This window comes from Onthophagus taurus, chromosome 7 (genome assembly GCF_036711975.1).
Source record: "Onthophagus taurus isolate NC chromosome 7, IU_Otau_3.0, whole genome shotgun sequence".
Lineage (NCBI taxonomy): Eukaryota > Metazoa > Arthropoda > Insecta > Coleoptera > Scarabaeidae > Onthophagus > Onthophagus taurus.
In genome coordinates this window covers 17020458-17041557 of record NC_091972.1, presented here as the reverse complement: position 1 = coordinate 17041557, position 21100 = coordinate 17020458, and the positions used below count along the sequence as shown (strand labels likewise).

Here is a 21100-nt window from a genome sequence, read left to right as displayed (position 1 = left end):
TCACAAGTCAAAAATACCGAACGTGAAGAGCCGCAAAGAAGCAAACATTTACTCGGATTTCCTGTTAAAATCGAAGATAAGGACTAAAATATCGGAAGAGCTAGTAATAAGACTTCCAATAAGACACGCCTATTAAAGCAGATACAGGGTGGGCCAGAATGGAAGGGCATTTTCAAAATGAGAATAACTCAGCTGTTGTTTAATTGAAAAAAAGTTTATTTGTAAAAAAGTAAAGTTTAAATGTTACCATTTAACAATGAATAAGCGAAATGTGAAAAATGTCATCCGTTTGTAAGTTACAATGGTTATTTGGACAAGAGAGCATCGTCGCAGTTGAAGAATATCTAAAATGGGGCGAGTCTATTATTGTCGTGCAGCAGCTCTTTCGACAACGCTTCAATATTGGTCGCAATAGTTCAGTTCCGAAATGTGACACAATCAACAGATGGGTATAGAATTTTAGAACTATGGCATCAGCAATAAACCAAAAGCCTCATGGTCGTCTTCGAAGTGTAAGGACACCTGCGTTCGTAGGAAATGTGAGACAAGCAGCAATTGTAAGTCCACAGCATTCTATTCGAAAACGAGCTATAGCACACGGAATGAGCAGTCGAACACATCGCAAAATTTTACACCAAGACCTTCGTTTTCACCCTTGTAAGCTTATGGTTATCCAGCAACTGAAAGAAGGAAATTTTGCACAACACCAGCAGATCGCAGAAAGAATGCAAATGATTTTTGCTTTTAACCAGTAATAATGAAGACCAATGAGGCTCATTTTCATTTGAACTGTTCTGTTAACAAATAGAACTTCCGACATTGGGTAGCAAAAAACCATCTTGAAGTGCATCAAAGTCACCGTCTGAAGTGCTGTAAGCGATATTGGATTGATTGGACCTTATTTTTTAGAAGATGTACAAATGGCAACTGTAACCTCCGAGCGATATCTTTTCGTGTTGGAAAACTGTTTGATTCCAGAATTGCATCGATCGAGAATTAACACAAAAAATGTTTGGTTCCAACAAAATGGTGTCATAGCACGTACAGCCTCAATGGAAGTTATTTCGCATTTTCTCTGGACAAGTAATTTCCCTGATCTCACAGCTCCTGATTATTTATTATGGGGAGACCTAAAGGCGAAGGTCTACGTCGATAAACCTAGAATTCTGCAAGAGTCGAAAGAAGCTATCACAGTACAAGTTAGGGAAATTGACATCAACCTATGTGAGAAGGTGACGAGGACCTTTGAGAATCGACTACAGCGTGCATTGTAGAAAACTAACGTCATCTGCTTGATTTTTTTATAAATATAGTTTTTTTCAATTAAACAACAGCTGAGTTATTCCCATTTCAAAACGCCCTTCCATTCTGCATCACCTTGTAGATGAAAAAATTGCGGTAAAGTTTATTGTAATCACTGAACATTTCTGCGTATCACATGTTAATTTGGAAATTTTCAGGTCCGTGGTTTTTCTTTTATTGTGAGTTAAGTGAAAAAAGTACCCGATTTTTGAGAGTGCCAGCAACATTGTCTACTTTGCGATTTTCTTTCTCCACACTATTTGCCGAAAAAATGTCCTAGACACTACGTCGCGACTTTATCTTATCTACATAAAGAAATAAGGCGCGACGACGTCCTGTCTAGGACGCACCATGTGTTCCGATTGGACGGAACCCCCGTCATCAAGCAAAGGTTATTTTTCTTTCTCTATAATTTGTAATTCCATCAAATCGCTCTTAAATAATTAGGGAGCTCTAATTTTGAAAAAATGATAACGGAATCCGACATTATTTGACATATTTTGGGCAAAATCCGCGAGGAAATCCATCTAGCCTATAACGGCGCTTTACTAAACCGTGATTTTCCGCGAAACTGTATGGAATATGGAAAAAATAAAATAAGCCACTCATTAAGAACACACCAGGCTACCACCTGTTCAAAATTCAAATTTTTTCGTACGATAATTTTCGAGAAAAAAAATCGTAAAGTTGACAAAGTTGTCGGTACCGTAAAAAATCGGATACTTTTTCATTTAACTCGCGATAAAAAGAAAACCGTGGATCCAAAAATTTTCAAATTAATATATGTTACGTAGAAATGTTCAGAGATTACAACAAACTTCGTCGTAATTTTTTTTATCGAGCGGTTGCGAAGATATCGATCCCTAAAGTGAAGGGAATTGAATTTTTGCACGGATAGTAGGCAATGAGAATATTTTACAGAGGATTTAATGAACAAAAAAAGGGATTTAAAGTCAGAACTGACGCCCAAATTGACATTAAACAGATGACCCCGATATTTTGATCAGCTGCTTAAACCGAATGAAGATGCTGACTTGGTTGCGAAAAATCGAAAGGAAGTAAATGTCGAAGAACAGGAATGTGCGGAATTCCTCAAACTTACCTGTTAGTTACACAAAATATATGAGCAAATATGAATTATAGAAGAAACTCCAAAGAGTTTCTAAAGAGTTTCTTTTAGGAGTGGAACCCCCGTTTTATAAAGACTAAAAAGATAAAAAGTAAAGATGTTTTATCTTTGATTCCTTTGACTGATTCCTTATATACGTAGCAAATATTTGTCCTACCCTAAACCTTGGAGAAGCACCTAATACACAACATCTCAACGATCCCAGATATTCATCGACTTTGCTGCTTATTACATCATACGAGCTAAACTATATGCTTCACTAGCCATCTAACCTTACTTGATAACCGTCAAAAATTGGTATCTTTATCATTTAACCAGTTATAAAAAGAAAACCTTACAGCCAAAAATTTTCAAATTCACATGTATTACGTAGAAATGTTTAGTGATTACAATAAACTTTACCGCAATTTTTTTATCCGGTTAATAAAGACTTAAAAGGTAAAGTTTAAACACTAATTCCTTATTTGTGTATTGTGTATATCAACTACGTAGCAAATATTTGTCCTATTTCGCTTATGACAACATCATACGAGCCAAACTATATGCCACACTAGCCATTTAATCTTCCTTTGTTAATCTCCTCATCCAAGCCTTTGCCACTGATTCATTTACTTTCACGCTCCTCCTCTTTTTAATCACTTAACCACTGTTACGTTATCGATAAACACAATTTTTCCATTTGTTTTCAATCCCACCCATTCCTCCATTAATTGTAGCTGTGTCCACTATCTGGATCCTGCACTCTCTCACCATAATCCCACCGGATATCGCTACCATCGCAGCAAAGACCTTTTTTAATTTGTGCCATTCACCTACACTTTCATAACATCCAATATCATCTCCTTTTCACCACCCACCGCAGTAACAACACTTACTTTATATGCATTTCCTCATTCTCCCTCCTTTTTCAACCATTTCTTGTTCAGACTTCGAACTAATGTTTGTGGCTCTCTACATTCTTTCCTTCTCCTAATGCCCTCCTATCTTGATAACTCCTGATAACGTCCTTTCACGCACCCTCCACCTCGTTAACATTCTGTCACATACATTCTTTATTCCCTCGTTTCTCATTTTCACCCTTTCTTCCACTTTTTTCTCCTCATGAAAACTCACCATCCTAATGTAATCATTTCAAGAATTGGGAAGAAGAACACCCTTTTTTCTTTCTAAAGAAAAATTTCTAAATTTCTAAAGAATAAAATTGAATCCGAACATGTATTCTCAAAAAACAGCCAAGAAGGTAGAAATGAGCATGAGTCACAAAAAAATTATGTACTAAGGGTTAACAAACTTAATCTAGTGAAACAATAGTGGCGCAACAGGCGACATTAAATTATTGCCTTAAACAAGTAGATGACCGGTTGTTGAGGCATCGCAGTGGGTGGTAAGGGGTGAACAAAGCCGACAAAGAAGGCAAAGTATACCAAAAACGCGTCTGAAATTGGAATGGTGTCAGCGGTGGCGCTTGTATTTCATTCGTTATAGCTCGAGCTCGTGATGAAATTTCGTTTTCGCTTCCTTGTTGAGAAGGGCCAGTGAAATAATTATCGACCATCTCCCCCCGATAGGGCTCGCCCTTGTTCGCCTCCCTTATGACGACGGGTGGTACCCTAGATCGGAGAAAAAACTCCTCGGCGAATTTCGTATTTTATTTTATTTTCGTTGTTCTTGTCTAACGAAAACGGAAAATTTTTGTTATATTATAGTTTCTCAAGTTGTTTAATTATATGTACATTGACATTGTTCGATATTTCCAAGTGTTCCTCTTTACATGAGTTTATACGAAGAGAGACTCTAAGAAAACTACCCCCAAGCTAAAGTGGATCCTTTGCTCATACCCTTCCGCTATTTTCATAAGAATATCCTCCACGAACGTAACGCCGCGTCGCCCAGATCTACATCAGCTACAACCAACTCCCCTTTTACGTTATACACCCCTACGTTCAAACCCGGCGCCTCTGCTCACGTCTGCCCCTTTTACGTCGAGAGGAGTACGTATGTGTGTCTACTACGTACAGCGTACATCCTTCTCAAAGCGCTAGCAGCCGTCCTCCGCTCACCCGTTCTCTTATTTAACCCTGCATCAACCGCCACACCACCCTGTCCCAAACACATACCTCGTCTTCGTACCCTCGACATCCCCATCCCCATCGTTTCTATCCACATCGCCCCTACGTCCAATATCGCCCTGCTGACATTTGAAGCGGACGAGCGAGCTCGGGGCTTCGCTGCACCCTTATCTGCGGGGGTGTACGCCAATATAGCACGCACCCTACACCCCACTAATCAATCTGCCCTGCCGCCGTGGAGTTCTTCCAACGCAACCCTCCTCGCCTCCGTGCTTCGAGGCTTGGAAGCCCCCTTCAAACGTGTCCTACTCCCGGAGTAGGCTCACCCCCGGAGCGGCCAGACGACCCCCTACGCCGTAGAACAGCGTTTCCTAACCTTTTTTGCGCAATGCGGAGAGAAGTTTTGGGGAAGAAGGGTGGAGGGACCAGAGGGTGTAGGGTAGAGTTCTAAAAATAACGAATCTCCGATAGTATCAAGAGGGGTTATAAGGAGTACGATCATTAAAGGCAATTATATTCTTCGGAACTATAATTCTAAAGAAGTTATTTCAAACAGTTTATTGACAAAGACGATACGTGGACGGTGGGTTCTAGGTTTGGAGCAGTTCGCTTGGCGTTTTATTATAGTAAACCCGTTTATGAAAAATTACACATCCGCACTACCGGCGGCGCTCGGTTCTACCGCTTTCTCGTCGCTTGGTTCTCATATGTGTTTTGCGGTGTTCTTGTTTCGCCGCCGCCGTCGCTTCATGTTCCAGCGACCAAGGAAGCGCGTCTCGCACACGCAAAAACTGGGGTCACAAGGCGGACGACGCCGCCGCTTCGATTCCCAACTGGAAATAGCAACAGAGCGAAGCATCTCGGATTTGTTTCTTTTGGACGAGAAGATCCCCCGGTGTTCCGCGAGTTCTACGACCACCGGATCGGACACCCGTGTGGAATCCAACAAAAAATTCAAGCCCCCAAGCTCCACGTCTCGCCATTATATTCCCATTATTAATTTCTTTACATACGGTGTATTAATTAATTATCGTACCCAAGTATGCAACCAATATCACAGTATTTATTTTATAATACGCAATTTGCGTATTGCAATACCAATACTGTGATAGTGGTTGCATACTTGCAATGATGAGTTGTTTCTGTTTTCATTTTTCGTTAAATTTAATTTTTTTTATAATTATATTCGTTTTTATCAAAGAAATAAACCCTTGTTTAACAACCCCACGTCCAACTTACGGAATTACTCTGTTTGTTTGGGATCTCTTCAACAAGGGGGTAGAAAGGGTTACGGCTGTGGTCATCTCTCATGCTACCCCTCGTGTATATGCTTAAACCCTCCAGTAACCTTCGTTTAACCCACCCCCGTATATCGTACCTTCAAGCGGTTGTCCCATTCGAAAGGCATGGAAAGTAACGAAAGAATATGGAAAATTAGAAGATTATTGGCCGTAACTACGAGGGACAAAAACCGCCCTAAATCACAGAGTGCATATATATATAGTGTTACAAAGGAACGGGAGGATTGCAACGTGTTTAAGGGGGTTGTGATGCGTGCGTGGGCTGTGTACACGGGTTCGTTATTGAATATTGATCCGACGGGATTTGCTAAAATCGGGGGCGATTTGTTCCTCGGGCAAAGAAGTTCGCGGATAATAAATTTTTGCCAGGGATAACAACGAGGGTGACGCGGATTAGGGAGAAATTGATTATTATCGATCGCGGCTGGAGGGTCGTATCGCGAAAATCGCGGTTTAAAATGATTGTTTGTGCCCGTTTAACAAGATTGCTAATCAAACGCTGCAAATTTCTGGCGAACATCGCGCAAATTGACGATAATGGTGATTAAGTGAGTCGGAGATAATACCAGTCGCGCTCTCGCCCTAATCGGGTACACTAGACTACCACCACCCGCAGATTAGAGGCAATACATTTTCAGAACCGACCAATTAATTGCTATTCCAGTGTACAGTTTCGAAGCCAATTAAAACGAGAGGATGTTGAGTTTAACACTTTTAGATTATAAATAAACCAAAAAAATTACTTGTAATAAATTAAAAATTAAAATATTTATATTTTTAACTGTTTATATTCAATTGACTACTTCTTCATACACAGGTTTGTCAATCAAAGAAAATAAAAATATAAAATTAATTAAATTAATTAAAAATTCATGTCGTGTCAATGAAAAAAGCAGCTTCTTTATAACATATGTAAATTGCTGCTCATATATTAAGCTATTGCATGAATGAGACCCAAAACTCTGTTAACACAATGACTACAATTTAAAAAGCGAAATGGTGTAAAAGTGCGAAAGTGCTCTTCGTATAGTCACAGGTCACGGAACACTCTAAGACTATAAGGTAAATAAGCACCTTCACAACATGAAGCTTGCTAATTCCTCTCTCTGATCGACCTCAGAATGAGGGTCTTCGGAGAGAAATGGCTAACCACAGATGATATCAGGAATGCACCTCTAAGAGTTGTCCAAGCCTTTGGCAAATCGTTAGGCTGGTTGATCCATACATACAGTCATGTTCACGGGAAATGCACATTCAAGATCAAGCGCTGTTGTGAGATCCGACATGCCGCTGGCTAAACGGAATCCACGAAACTCGTAGCTCGTGGGCGTTCGGCTCAGCCCGTTTAGCCAGCGGCATGTCGGATCTCACAACAGCGGTTGACCTTGAGTGTGCATTTCCCGTGAACATGACTGTATGTATGGATTCGGGAGTGCGTGCGAAACCGCACACCACACTTAGGCCCCATTGGGCCCCTTGTGCATCCTCCCATTACACATTCTGGTCACATCAACCAACCTAACGATTTGCCAAAGGCTTGGACAACTCTTAGAGGTGAATTCTTGATATCATCGGGATCCACGAAGCTCGTGGCTCGTGGGCGTTCGGCTCAGCCCGTTTAGCCAGCGGCATATCGGATCTCACAACAGCGCTTCACCTTGAGTGTGCATTTCCCGTGAACATGACTGTACATACATATAATTTAAATTAAAATCTGCGTTGAAGAGATATTAGCTAATTTAGCACAACGGCCGAGACTCTGTAATCTATTTCAGTAAACAAGTATCAGCTGATTTAATACAATGTTATAAAGATAAAAGCCAAGGTCGCTTGCGGCCGAGGCAGTACATACAACTGCATTAGTAAAATGGTAGTATAGGTTGCTTGGAGTCGAGCCGTTATAATTTACTCCATTACAAATACATTAGCTACAATCCACACCATTAAAGAAATAGTAGCCAAGGTCGGTTGCGGCCGAGGTTCTGTAATCTACTTCGGTAAACAAGTATCAGCTGATTTATTAGAATGTTATAAAGATAGAAGCTGAGGTCGCTTGCTGCCGAGGCAGTACATTCAGCTGCATTAATAAGATGTTAGCCTAGGTCGTTTGTGGTCGAGACTCTGTAATCTGGTACTTCAATATACAAATATCAACTGATTTGTTACAACGTTATAAAGATAAAAGCCAGGGTCGCTTGCGGCCGAGGCAGTACATTCTGCTGCATTAATAAAATGGTAGCCTAGGTTGCTTGCAGTCAATTGAGCCATTATAATTTACTCCATTACAAATATATTAGCTACAATCTACACCATTAAAGAGATAGTATATCTGTAATCTATTTCAGTAAACAAGTATCAATATTCGACGTTTCTCTTCAATTCGAATTTGTATATTTATAATAATATGAAAAACTTAATAGTGTAGTATCCTGGATACACAAAAAAAGGTAATTTGATAATAGGAGTAAATAAGAAGTTACGCAATTGATAAAAATGCTAACAAGGCGGTGATTCTATTCTTCATTGTTGTTCTGGCCTTTTGGAATAGTTTCAGCCATATTTGAATCTCTTTTAATATGTTTAATCTCCGATGTAAATTGAGTAATATAGTCTAAATAGCGAAATTGAAGAGATTTTTCTGAACTAGAATAAAAAGAATTTATCAAAGGTTTATGATCGGTATAAATGATGAAATGATTGCCGTAAAGAAAATGTTTGAAATATTTGCATGCTGAAAATATGTATGAATTTCGTTTGAGCGATAGAAATTTTTTTATAGAAGATGGTTGGGAGAGCACTCCTCCCATGGCAGTATTAGCAGCATCTGTAATTAACGATAGAGTTGCTTTTGTAGAAGGATTTACTAAAATTACTAATTGTGATAAAAGTTTTTTTGCGGTGGTAAACGATTACATTTGTTGTTTCGACCAACTAATAATTTCTTTGGAATTTCTAAGAGAATTTACCAAATCATAAAGAGGTCGAAAAATATCTGAAAATTTTGGAACTAATCTGTGGTAATAATTAAAAATCTTTAAATTCTTGATTGTGAAGGAAGAATTCCTTCTGAGGAAACATTGTGGCTGAGAAAGTCTAAAGAAAAAACTCCAAAAAGGCATTTTGATGGTTGGATGATGATAGTGAATTCGCTTAATAAAAAAGTAAATTCAAAAAGACCAAATGGGGTGGTAACTGCGATTTTATGAACATCTTCTTCCGCTACAGGTATTTGATGGTATGTCCGTACAAGATCAATTTTGAAGAAAATTTTGCAACCGTGAAGATGGAGGTTGAAGTCGTGAATTCTGCTGCATTTATAAAATAGTAACATAAATTGCCACGTTGGATCCGAGTAGGTGTTGGCATTAGTGGACTAAATATCATATAAGCTCGGATATACCCATTTTTCAAGCTGAAGTGCTTGCCATATACTTCTGCACCGTTTTGAACCTAGAAAAGAAACAAAAAAGTGCATCGATAAACATTTTCACAAACAGTCGGGCTGCCCTAAAGGCAATTCTGGTCTATACGTGTGAATCCACACTAGTCAAAGAATGTACTGGCAACAGAAGAAAACTCGCTAGGGGTAATGAAGTTACTCTATGGTAGGTTCCAAGTCACAAAGACATTGAAGGCAATGAAAAGGCCCCCCTTATCGGACTCCAACCTGATTGTGGTCTACAAAAAAGCTACTTAAAATAAGTAATTACTCTTCTACTGGTGACGTACATATTCTTTAACAGAACTGGTGATGTGGTGCTATGCGGACCCCAACATTATTTTGAGCCAGATCTCATGAAATTGCTGAAGTTGAGATTGAAAAGTTATTTATAGGTTATATTTGCATAAAGTAGAATAAATATTTTGCTGATAAGTCTGCTAAAGTCTGACAGCAAAATAAAGTATAAGTAAAAATATACTAAAGATAGCAGACATTTATTTCCTACCATACATTTTTTATAGTTCTGAACAAAATGTTTATATCATTGTAATAAAAATAACATCAAAAAATAAAACAAGAAAGAGTAATGGTTAAATAAATCCCTAAAAGTAATATAAGGTCACTCTCAGGTTTCCTGAATGGCCATACGCCCCTAAAATACCAACTCTTCAATATTGGATAAGCTGAGGATCAAATTTGTCGACTTTGCAACGACGAGTAAGAGACCGCTGAACATATACTGTGTGAATACGTCGCCAGAGGCCGGCTAAAACACAAATTTCGCCTGACACCTACTGACATAAAGGAACAAGAACTTGGAGCAATATTGAGGTTTATTAAGGACCTAGATTTGTCATAAATTTCCAAAACGCTATAATATACTCCATTACAAATATATCAGCCAAAATACTACAATCGACACTGTTAAAATTGTAGAAGCCAAGGTCGTTTGCGGCCGAGGCTCTAGAATTTACTATGTTAAAGAGATATATTAGTTGATTTACTACAATGTCATAAAGGGCAAAACCGATGTTTTTGCGGCCGAAGCCTGTAATCTACTTCAGTAAAGAGGTATCACCTAAATTCTTAAAATGTTATATAGCCATAAGACTTAAAATATACAATTTACACGGTTAAAGAGATACAGTGTGTTAATTAATTATCGTACACGACGTCATCATTGCAAGTATGCAACCAATATCACAGTATTGGTATTGCAATACGTATACTGTGATATTGGCTATTAAAGCAACTAATATACACACAGTGTATATTAGTTGCTTTATTACCATGTCATACAGATATTCGTCATAGCTGCATTTAAGAATGTAGCGTAAAATTCGTAAAAACAATCAACAATTAACTGTATCTTTCCAAAAAGACCAAAATTGATTAATTCTATTAGATGATAAATATTCCCTAAGTTGTAGCACTTCGCTATAATTTTTGATAGAAATCAATGATATCTTTATAGTGAATATACCATGTCGTAAAAATGGTATACTATGATTCTCAAGACATTGCATTTTAAGTAAAGATATTTTTTAAATTAAAAGTTAGAACTTTTTAGAAATCGTCTTTCTTTGTCTACCATGATAAAATTGCCTATGATATAATTATAAGTTTATATATTTTTTGTATTAACTTTTAATTGTAGTTTAATTGATTTAAATTTCAATTGATATTTTCCGAATCAAACCCGGAAAAGTTACAACTGTGATTCAAATTAATAATCACTTAAAAATTAATATCTAGTAACTGTTTAATACATTAAAATTATACTAAAATTTACTACTATAAAATAAATAAAAAAATGACTTACTTGCGTTTCCTTTTAACCCATCAGTTATAACAACCCACATTCTTTACACGCACGTACACTAACACAAACTTCCAGATAAATTCACATGATAGTAATAACAATAACAATAATATGGACTAATGGAATGTGACCATTCATAACCGTTGAATTATAAGTATGTTACGCGTTTGCCACGTTATAATAATTTAGTCGATGAAGGTTATCGTGTGACAATAAATCAATACAAAATAATGTGTTAATAATAAAATGTGTTTCGCTTTACGGAAAACGTTTTTAAATATCGCTTGAATCTACTATGGTCTACTTCATTACTAATCGAAACTTCATTCAATAAATTTATAAATGCTAATATAATTGTAATATGAGTTTACAGAAATATACATTAATATTAATGCATTCAAAAGTATTAGTAAAAAATAAGTTAAGGTAAAGTAATAAATCAAATAACGTAAATAAATTAATAAATTAAATAAATAATTAAGTAGGTTACATTAAACGTGCACGTTTAAAATTAATTTTTAATTAAAGTAATGAGTAATCATATCACGCAAGAATTGCTCGATAATCGTACTCACGTGTCTGTTCTCCAGTTTGAGGGCTTCATCATCTGTGCAGCCAAGGGTGCGCATGTATTTCAGGTACGTCGTAGTGATGGGCAACGTGTAATCAATTTCTTTTGGCATAAAATACCTCCTCCTGTCCCTTTCCTCCTTTTCGATCCCCTCGATGGGCGACCATAACTTGGGGGTGGTCGACTCTTGGGGCGTTCTCGGAGGGGTCGACGACGCGGGCGGAGGATTCTCCGATAATAAATGGTTCGAGAGATGTCTTTTTTTGGGCGGCGTTTTCGGAGAGTCCCTCGACGTTAAGTTGCAAACGTCCAGAGGATTGGCAGACCGTTTATTCGTACTTTTCGGCGAATCCTCGTGGTCTCCCTTAATTTCCCCCGTCGTCGCGGTCGCTTTGTTCTCCGGCGTTCGTCCTTGTTCCTTATCCTCTCGCTCCACCTGGCACGTCACCCTTTGACCTTCCCCCGCGTTCCTCTCAATTGGTCCGATTTGGTTCGGTGTGAGGGTTTGCGGTGTAGCCAACGCTGGCGGTAATGTGGGGCTTGGACTGGGAGTTGGTAGGACGGAAACTACGGGGGATGGGGACCTGGGGTGCTTCTGACACTCCGTACAACCCAGTAGGAAACGGGTGACGGCTTCCCGCGGTAGAAACGCATACGTCTCCGTTATCTGCAAAAAGGAAAACAAGGTACAATTGGCAACGTGCGACTGGCGTTTCAATTGAGGAGGTTTTTGCCTCGGACAGCGAATCGTCGACGCAACGGCGTGTACGGATAAGAGCGGACTTTCAACCCCCCTCGTCCTTTACCCCGCACCATACACACCCTACGTCAAGCACTCCGGTTCGTGATGGCACGGTATTGTCTGAGGATTTAATATAGCAAGCACATAACCTATGCGAGATGATGCTATAAATAATCGATTTGGCGAAAATTCTCTTTGATAAAGGAGGGTGAGTCAAGCGGGGGGATGTTGCTCAGAGTAAAGGGTGAAATATCGATGATCAACAGGTGTCTTGTACGTCGAATATCAAGTAGATTACAGTTTTAGATGTATCGGATTAGAGAGGATTGCCCGGAAGAATATAAATTAGAAAACGCCCCCTCTTTTCCTCTATTTCAAGGCTAGTTAAACATGGGAAATTATTTAATTTGATTCATTCTTTTAACCTACGAGCGGGCGTGCTGTCATAAAATTTATGACAATTTTCATTTTTATAATATATCTCCTTATTTTATGCATTTGAAAGGATATAACGCTAAAGTATTCCTGTAACTATGTACAGTGTGTTAATTAATTATCGTATGCGATGTCATCATTGCAAGTATGCAACCAATATCGCGATTTACGTATTGCAATACCAGCACTGTGATATTGGTTGCATACTTGCAATGATGACGTCGGGCACGATAATTAATTAACACACTGTGTTTTGAACATGATGAAAAAAAAATGTTAAAAAAAAAATTGATGTCTTTATGGCAAAAAAAGTTATAAAAGAGTAAAAATTTACACATTAATTGTTGATTTATAAGGCCGTATTTATATTATGGGATATAAATGTATTATAAACAGGTTCTGAGTCATACATGAAGGTTTCGGATCGTTTGCATACATTTGAAAAATACAGGTCTGTAATGACAATTTTGTTAGAGCTGAAATTTTTTTCATATTTTCAATTGTTCAATCTTTTCAGTTTTTCGTGAGATTATGGAAATATTCAATATATTCAAAGGCTTAAGACGGTTAAACCTAAATGTTTTTAGTTGTAGGTCTAATCTTAGTTCTAGTGACAGTTGTAGATAGCGCTAGTTAACATAAGATATCACTATGTTGCATATTCTAATTGAACTAAAACTAGAACTAACAGTAGACTTAGAACTGCAAACATTCTAGTTCTATGTCTAGCGTTAGTTCTAGTTTTATACTAGCACTATCACTAGAACTAACACAAAACCTAGAACTAGAAACATTCAGGTTTAGCCGCACGTCTCTCAAGACGGCTAAACCCGAATGATTCTAGTTCTACGTCTAGTGTTAGTTCTAGTGCTAGTGTAAAACTAGAACTAACACAAGACCTAGAACTAGAAACATTCGGGTTTAGCCGCACGTCTCTCAAGACGGCTAAACCCGACTGATTCTAGTTCTAGGTCTAGTGTTAGTTCTAGTTTTATATTAACACTATCACCAGACCTAACACAATACCTAGAACTAGAAACATTCGGGTTTAGCCGCACGTCTCTCAAGACGGCTAAACCCGAATGATTCTAGTTCTAGGTTTTGTGTTAGTTCCAGTTTTATAATAACACTATCACTAGAACTAACACAAGACGTAGAACTAGAAACATTCGGGTTTAGCCGCACGTCTCTCAAGACGGCTAAACCCGAATGATTCTAGTTCTAGGTTTTGTGTTAGTTCCAGTTTTATAATAACACTATCACTAGAACTAACACAAGACGTAGAACTAGAAACATTTGGGTTTAGCCGCACGTCTCTCAAGACGGCTAAACTCGAATGATTCTAGTTCTAGGTCTAGTGTTAGTTCTAGTTTTATAATAGCACTATCACTAGAACTAACACAAGACCTAGAACTAGAAACATTCGGGTTTAGCCGCACGTTTCTCAAGACGGCTAAACCCGAATGATTCTAGTTCTAGGTTTTGTGTTAGTTCTAGTTTTATACTAACACTATCACTAGAACTAACACAAAACCTAGAACTAGAATCATTCGAGTTTAGCCGTCTTGAGAGACGTGCGGCTAAACCCGAATATTTCTAGTTCTAGGTCTTGTGTTAGTTCTAGTGATAGTGCTAGTGTAAAACTAGAACTAACACTAGACCGAGTACTAGAAACATTCGGATTTATCCGCATGTCTCTCAAGACGGCTAAACCCAAATGATTCTCTCTAGAAACTTTCTAGTTCTAGGTCTAGTGTTAGTTCTAGTTTTATACTAACACTATCACTAGAACTAACACAAGACCTAGAACTAGAAATATTCGGATTTATCCGCATGTCTCTCAAGACGGCTAAACCCAAATGATTCTCTCTAGAAACTTTCTAGTTCTAGGTCCAGTGTTAGTTCTAGTTTTATACTAGCACTATTACTAGAACTAACACTAACACTAACTAATTCCCTAGAAAATTTCTAAATTACGTAGTTTGTAAATGTTACTAGATTTGAAAAATTAATCAACTTAATTTTATGTTTTTAACAATTGTTTAATATAAATTAAATATTTTTACTCTAGTAAAATTTGTGTTTTAACTGTTTTATTAAAAATAACATAATGCATATACAGTGTCCGCCAAAAAGTCAGCAAATAAAACGGGATTATTTCTGTTCCATTGCATCAACGTTTCTGACATTTCGCTTATATGGGAGGTTCATACCGATCTTTCGATCTAAAGTATTTTCAAGATGGTGGCCAGTTCCGGTCCTCCGGAAGTAGACCTCAACTTCGTTATTTTAAAGGGAATGTTATAGTTTTTATTGCACCTTTTACTTGTATGCGAAAAAATATGTTGACTTTGATAAAAGTTACTGGTACCTAGCATTTCTCGTTTTCGAGTTATTTTGATTTTAAGTTTTTGTTTGGTAAATTTCACCATGCTTTTAAAACCCCTTATCTCAGCCAATATTTATTCAAGCAAGCTCTAAGTTGGTAAGATTACTCTTCAGATGATATCAAATAGATTGTCATTTTGATTGTTGTATCAGAGTGTCTTATACAGGCTGGTCAAAAAATGGATTGTCGTTTCTCCATATTCACTAGCAAAAAAGGTGAAAATTTTATATGGTACGCCCCATATTTTTTTAACCTACCAGTGATTTGATCTTCTATTTGATAAATTTGATAAATGAAATTCATTTATTTGTTCTTCTATTTGTTATTTTTGGTAAATAAAAGATAGTGAACTAAAAGATTATCAATCAAAGTTAATTGTAAAAATAAATGAAACTAAAAACTGTTAAAATATCATGTCCTAATAAAAATATAACTGGTTTCTGGCATTTCCCGGCAAATTCCCTTTCTGATGAGCTAATCAAATATGCCATTTAAAATTTTCACTTTCTTGCACTGGCAATGCGGAAAAAGGGTAATTCACTTTTTGACCAACCTGTACAACATACTCTGATACAAATGACAATCTATTTTATAGCATATGTAGAGTAATCGTGCCAATTTAAAGCTTTTTTGAATGGACGTTTGCTGAGATATGGGGTTTTAAAGAGCATGGTGAAAATTGCCAAGAAAAAGACCTGATGTCATAAAATTTATGACACACACCCATTCGTGTTATAAAATCGGGGGCGCGCGTTCGAAAGTTAAACTTACCGTGCGATAGGTGCGTTTTTGTCCTGCATGCTTTCCTGGTCTTCCTTCAAGTTCAACGTGAACGTTATAGATGATGTCAAAAAAGTTTTCAACGACGGCCACCTTTCGGTAAACTGGGTCCCCGGTAGAGTTCTGAAACCCAAAAAAAAACGTTCAAATTAGAAGCCGAAGCATCCTTGAATTAGACTACGACGCGAATTAGACGTCGAAAAGCTTCAAATCCCGATATCAAAGTAAAGCAAATTAAGTTTTATGAGAGACGAATCAACCAAAGGGGGTTGTATGCACGGATCTCACTAAAAAGCTTGATAAATATTGAATGAACTCTTCTCCGGCGAGTTCCGAAACGTCCAAAATCGAAAATAAGTACGTTAGGTGGGACATTTTTTCGGCGCCAACTCCACGTAATAGAGCTTTTACCTGAAGCTTTATCAGGGTAGAACGGTGGCGGTAAACCCGGGCCGGAGGCCGAGGCGGAGGCGGCAGCTATTTTTCCTTTATGCCGGGGAAAAAGGGTCCAAGAGAGAGAGTTCCACCCGTGGGAGGTAAACCCCATACTCCAGCACCACCCTCACCCCCAACGCTGCCGTTCCCGACTCTCTGCCGCCGTCCCAACCCTACCGCCTCCGGGCTTTATACCCCTGGTTACCCTCAGCCTCGGAGTTCTGCCGAATCATCCCCAAACCCCTGCGGACCCACGGAATATGCCACCCCGACCCTTCGTCGGGGCGGCTCTCTAGTTCGAAGCGGTATTTTTGTGGGGGGTTGGTGCCACGGCAACCGGTCCCAGCCGGACCCCGCCGGCTACTACAAAAACTTCCAACGGACACGTCGGAATAACAATCCGAAAATTCGAAATGACGAAATATTACAGGCCTCTCAAGATCACGTTCAAAAATAAATAACAAAGACAAATAAACGACGTTAATTCGATCTAATTAAGTTTAAACCACAAAAATATAACCAAAGATAAAAAAAATTTATTATTAAACTCAGAAATTCAATTAAAATATAATAATTACTAATAGATAAGCACATCCGTTTAAACATGTCGTGATGGTTTATCGACCCTCTCGAGTTATAGATCAGCATAACATCTACTATGGTAGCTAATAATCAATATGCCGACGAGAAATTTCAATTATATCTCGTGACTAGGACCTATACGCGGTTCTACAGCGATGATCCCGTAAGGTGTAAATATTAAAATTCTCCTCGAGCCGTGGCCATTAAATCCATGCTACCAACTGCCGCCGTGCGGACGGTTAATTACTTGCATATTAGCCTCTTGCCACGACGCGTTCTGGAAGGCGTCGAAGATTTCTAAAACGACTCTTCAATAGCCACCAGACGTTACAATGTGCTTTTGTTGCCTACCAAGTTCTCGCGGATCAGAGATTCTTTAAAAACTATTTTTATAAAACGGAATTTATTAGATCAATATTAAAGGGATCTAAATAAGACTCGGGGGTTTGTTATAGAGGGTGATTTGTCCTTGACGACGCGTCTCCGGCGGTTCTTATTTCGCGCGACAGCCTCTGCCGAGCTGGCTTATTAAGGGTCCCTGGAGAGCACCTCGGGGCTTCGGTAATTCCGTAGGGCGCGCCACCCGGTCTGGCGAGAGTCATCAAAAGAAAGCGCCGAATTTAATTTGCTTCGCGTAACGGCAGCTTTCGCCTAAAGCAGCTAACGGAGGGTGTTCCTAATTAGACAAGACGAAAGCAAAATAGTTTTCTTTTAAGGAACGGATGTCAAAGTAAAAAATTTTAATACTTTTTACTTAACTATACTCTATTTTTTAAGTCGGAGTCTGATGACGCACGGCTAAACCCGAAACTTTCTAGTTCTAGTTCTAGTTTTAGTTCAATAAAAATATACAACATAGTAATATCTTATGCTAACTAGCGCTACCACCACTGCCACTAAAACTAACTGTAATGGATATATTTAATAGTTTAATTTAGTTCAGTTTTAAGGAATTCTTATTATTTTATTTTTGCATAATATTGAAAACGTGTAGTTCACTGAATGAATTGAAATATGCTGACAACACAAGTATCAGTGAACTACTCGTTTCCTGTCAACTAGAATTAGTTTCTTTTATACAGTCAATCGTAGACTATCGTATTACTTACTTGTTAAATTACTTATAAATAAAATGGTTTAAAATTAATTAAAGTCTTTTCAATAAAACATAGAAAACCATAAAATCACGAATTATTACATGGCGATCATGCCAGTGCTGGACAGCATGAACATGAATTGAAAAAAGTTGTGGCAAAAGTAATCGCAAGATGTGTTATACAAATGAAAAAGAAGCATTTCAAAATTTGTTTAAAGAATCGTTGTTTGTTATGTTAGTTTTGATTGGTTCCATATTGGTACTGTTAATGTTGTTGCGTGCCATAGAAAAATTGTGCGAAAAGTTAAATTAAATTATCACGAATTTGGACTTTCACAATAGGTTCCACCAACACAAAAGAAGAAGTAATAGTAGCCCAATTTGGAGGTGTCACATCAACCCCGAAATTAAACAAGAAGTACGACCTGCTGGAAGTTGCAGCCCTCATAGTTGGATGTTTTTTGCTCATCATGGTGTTGCGATGCATCTATCAACGTGGTAAGCGTTCGTTAGTGTCCACAATTCGTCGCGAAATCGCGCAAAGTCGTAACAAACTTAATCAGATCGAATCAAATGTTTAAAATTTAATATACGAGTAATGTCTAAAACATTAGAAAATCTAAATGAAATATTTGAAACTCTAATAAATTTTAAAGAAAACTTGATTAAAAATAACGTCAGTAGAGGTAGTAATCTTGAATTAGTAATAAATAAACTTAGCAAATTAGATGCAATCGAAGAACGATACAAACTACTACTATCCGCAGTTTATAATATAGGAAATAAAAACGATAATTTAGATAAACTTATTGATAATATAAAATAACCTTATTGTTAGATCAAAATAGGGAAATTTTATTGAATAGAAAAAGTAATAGAGAGCTAAGTAACATCAGAAGTACCGATCTTCGTACAATTGTTAAATCTCGTGATTGACTAGACTAGACTAGACCGAGAACTAGAAACATTCGAATTTAGCCACACATCTTTCAAGACGACTAAACCCGAATGATTCTAGTACTAGGTTTTTTGTTAGTTCTAGTGATAGTGCTGGTGTAAAACTAGAACTAACACTAGACCGAGAACTAGAAACATTTGGGTTTAGCCGCACGTCTCCCAAGACGGCTAAACACGAATGATTCTAGTTCTAAGTGTTGTGTTGGTTCTAGTGTTAGTTCTAGTTTAATAAAAATATATAACATAGTAATATCTTATGCTAACTAGCTTACCTATCACTGCCACTAGAACTAACACTAGACCGAGAACTAGAAACATTCGGGTTTAGCCGCACGTCTCTTAAGACGGCTAAACCCGAATGATTCTTGTTCTAGGTTTTGTGTTAGTTCTAGTGATAGTGCTGGTGTAAAACTAGAACTAACACTAGACCGAGAACTAGAAACATTCGGATTTAGCCGCACGTCTCTCAAGACGGCTAAACCCGAATGATTCTCGTTCTAAGTTTTGTGTTAGTTCTAGTGATAGTGCTGGTGTAAAACTAGAACTAACACTAGACCGAGAACTAGAAACATTCGGATTTAGCCGCACGTCTCTCAAGACGGCTAAACCCGAATGATTCTAGTTCCAGGTTTTGTGTTAGTTCTGGTGATAGTGCAAAACTAGAACTAACACCAGACCTAGAATTAGAAAGTTTTGGGTTCATCGTCTGAAGACGCACGGCTAAACAAGATATTTTCTAGTTCTAGATTTAGTGTTAGTTCTAGTTTCAGTTAAAAAAAAATATGCAACATAGTAATATCTTATGCTAACTAGCGCTACCTACCACTGCCACTACAACTAACACTAGACCGAGAACTAGAAACATTCGGATTTAGCCGCACATCTCTCAAGACGGCTAAACCGAAATGATTCTAGTTCTAGGTTTTGTGTTAGTTCTAGTGATAGTGCTAGTGTAAAACTAGAACTAAAAAACACTAAAAGTCTATCCATTCTGGCCGGAACATTTTAAAATTAAATAGGCATGAGAATCAACTGGTGCTTCTCGTGGCTGTTGTGGAAATTTTGCCGTGCATCAAGTTGAGCTTCTCATGGCAGTCAACGTATTAAGAGAGGTACGGCTAAACGGAATGTTTCTAGTTCTAAGTCTAGTGTTAGTTCTAGTGCTAGTATTAGTCTAGTTTTATTTGTTATTCAGCGCTAGATTATTGTATATCTTTATGTAGCTATAACGGACACTGCGTTCCCCGTATTAATCCGTTATATCGAGGGTTAAATACAATGTCAAATTGTATTGACATGTTGCATATTATTGGTTTTTATTATGTTTAAACATGACTTATGTTTAAGCTTGACTTTTCATTTTACTCATCCGAATTAAAAAATAGAGTATAGTGACATCTATTAATATCTATTATCACGAAAGAACCATATTTCGATTTTTTTGTGTCAAGTTCTCTGAAAATAGAATTAATTAACAAATCATTTTCTGATGATTTTGAATAAATAATGAGATGATGATGATAACAATGAGATTAAAAAGTGGTGTTTAGTTATAACTTTGAAAGAAACAGATCAGGGAAGATAAGATTCCGTAACCATGTATAGATGTAATTTTAGATTCCTTATCAGGAACGGTTTACTTTTCACATTTGGACTTATCACACAAGGATACTATGATCAGAATGGACAACATCAATTAACTTGATTACCTATCGTATTAAAAATTAGTCCAGGTGCATTATCTAGAGCAATGTCACGTCTAAATTATGAAAGTTGTTTTATTTATTTGGACGCTTTAATTGTTCCACATCCGGAAAAGGTTATGTTAAATTTATTAAGGTTTTGTAAATAAAATATGGCCAACATTATAACCTAAATCTTTTTCAACAAATCATCTAAGCTGAAATAATATTTACTCTTATTATTTCTTTCTTTATTATTGATTACGTAGATTAAATTGAATACGTTTGCCAACGATTTTCCATGGAATGCCTTGGAACATTAGCTGTCTTTTTTGAGAATCTCGAGGATGATCAGGAAGTATGGAA

The 21100-nt window shown here is 37.5% G+C and overlaps 1 protein-coding gene across 4 annotated transcripts in view; it reads right to left on the bottom strand.

The window, feature by feature from the left end:
- LOC111413795 (nucleolar protein 4) overlaps window positions 1-21100 on the bottom strand; it is a 266342-nt gene that overhangs the window by 131143 nt on the left and 114099 nt on the right. For all 4 annotated transcript variants that reach the window (XM_023044921.2, XM_023044906.2, XM_023044914.2 and 1 more), the window contains exons 2-3: window positions 15974-16105; window positions 11641-12303 (exon numbers count right to left, since the gene is read on the bottom strand). In XM_023044921.2, the coding sequence (XP_022900689.1) occupies window positions 11641-12303; window positions 15974-16105 (795 nt within the window). The remainder of the gene's footprint in view (window positions 1-11640; window positions 12304-15973; window positions 16106-21100) is intronic.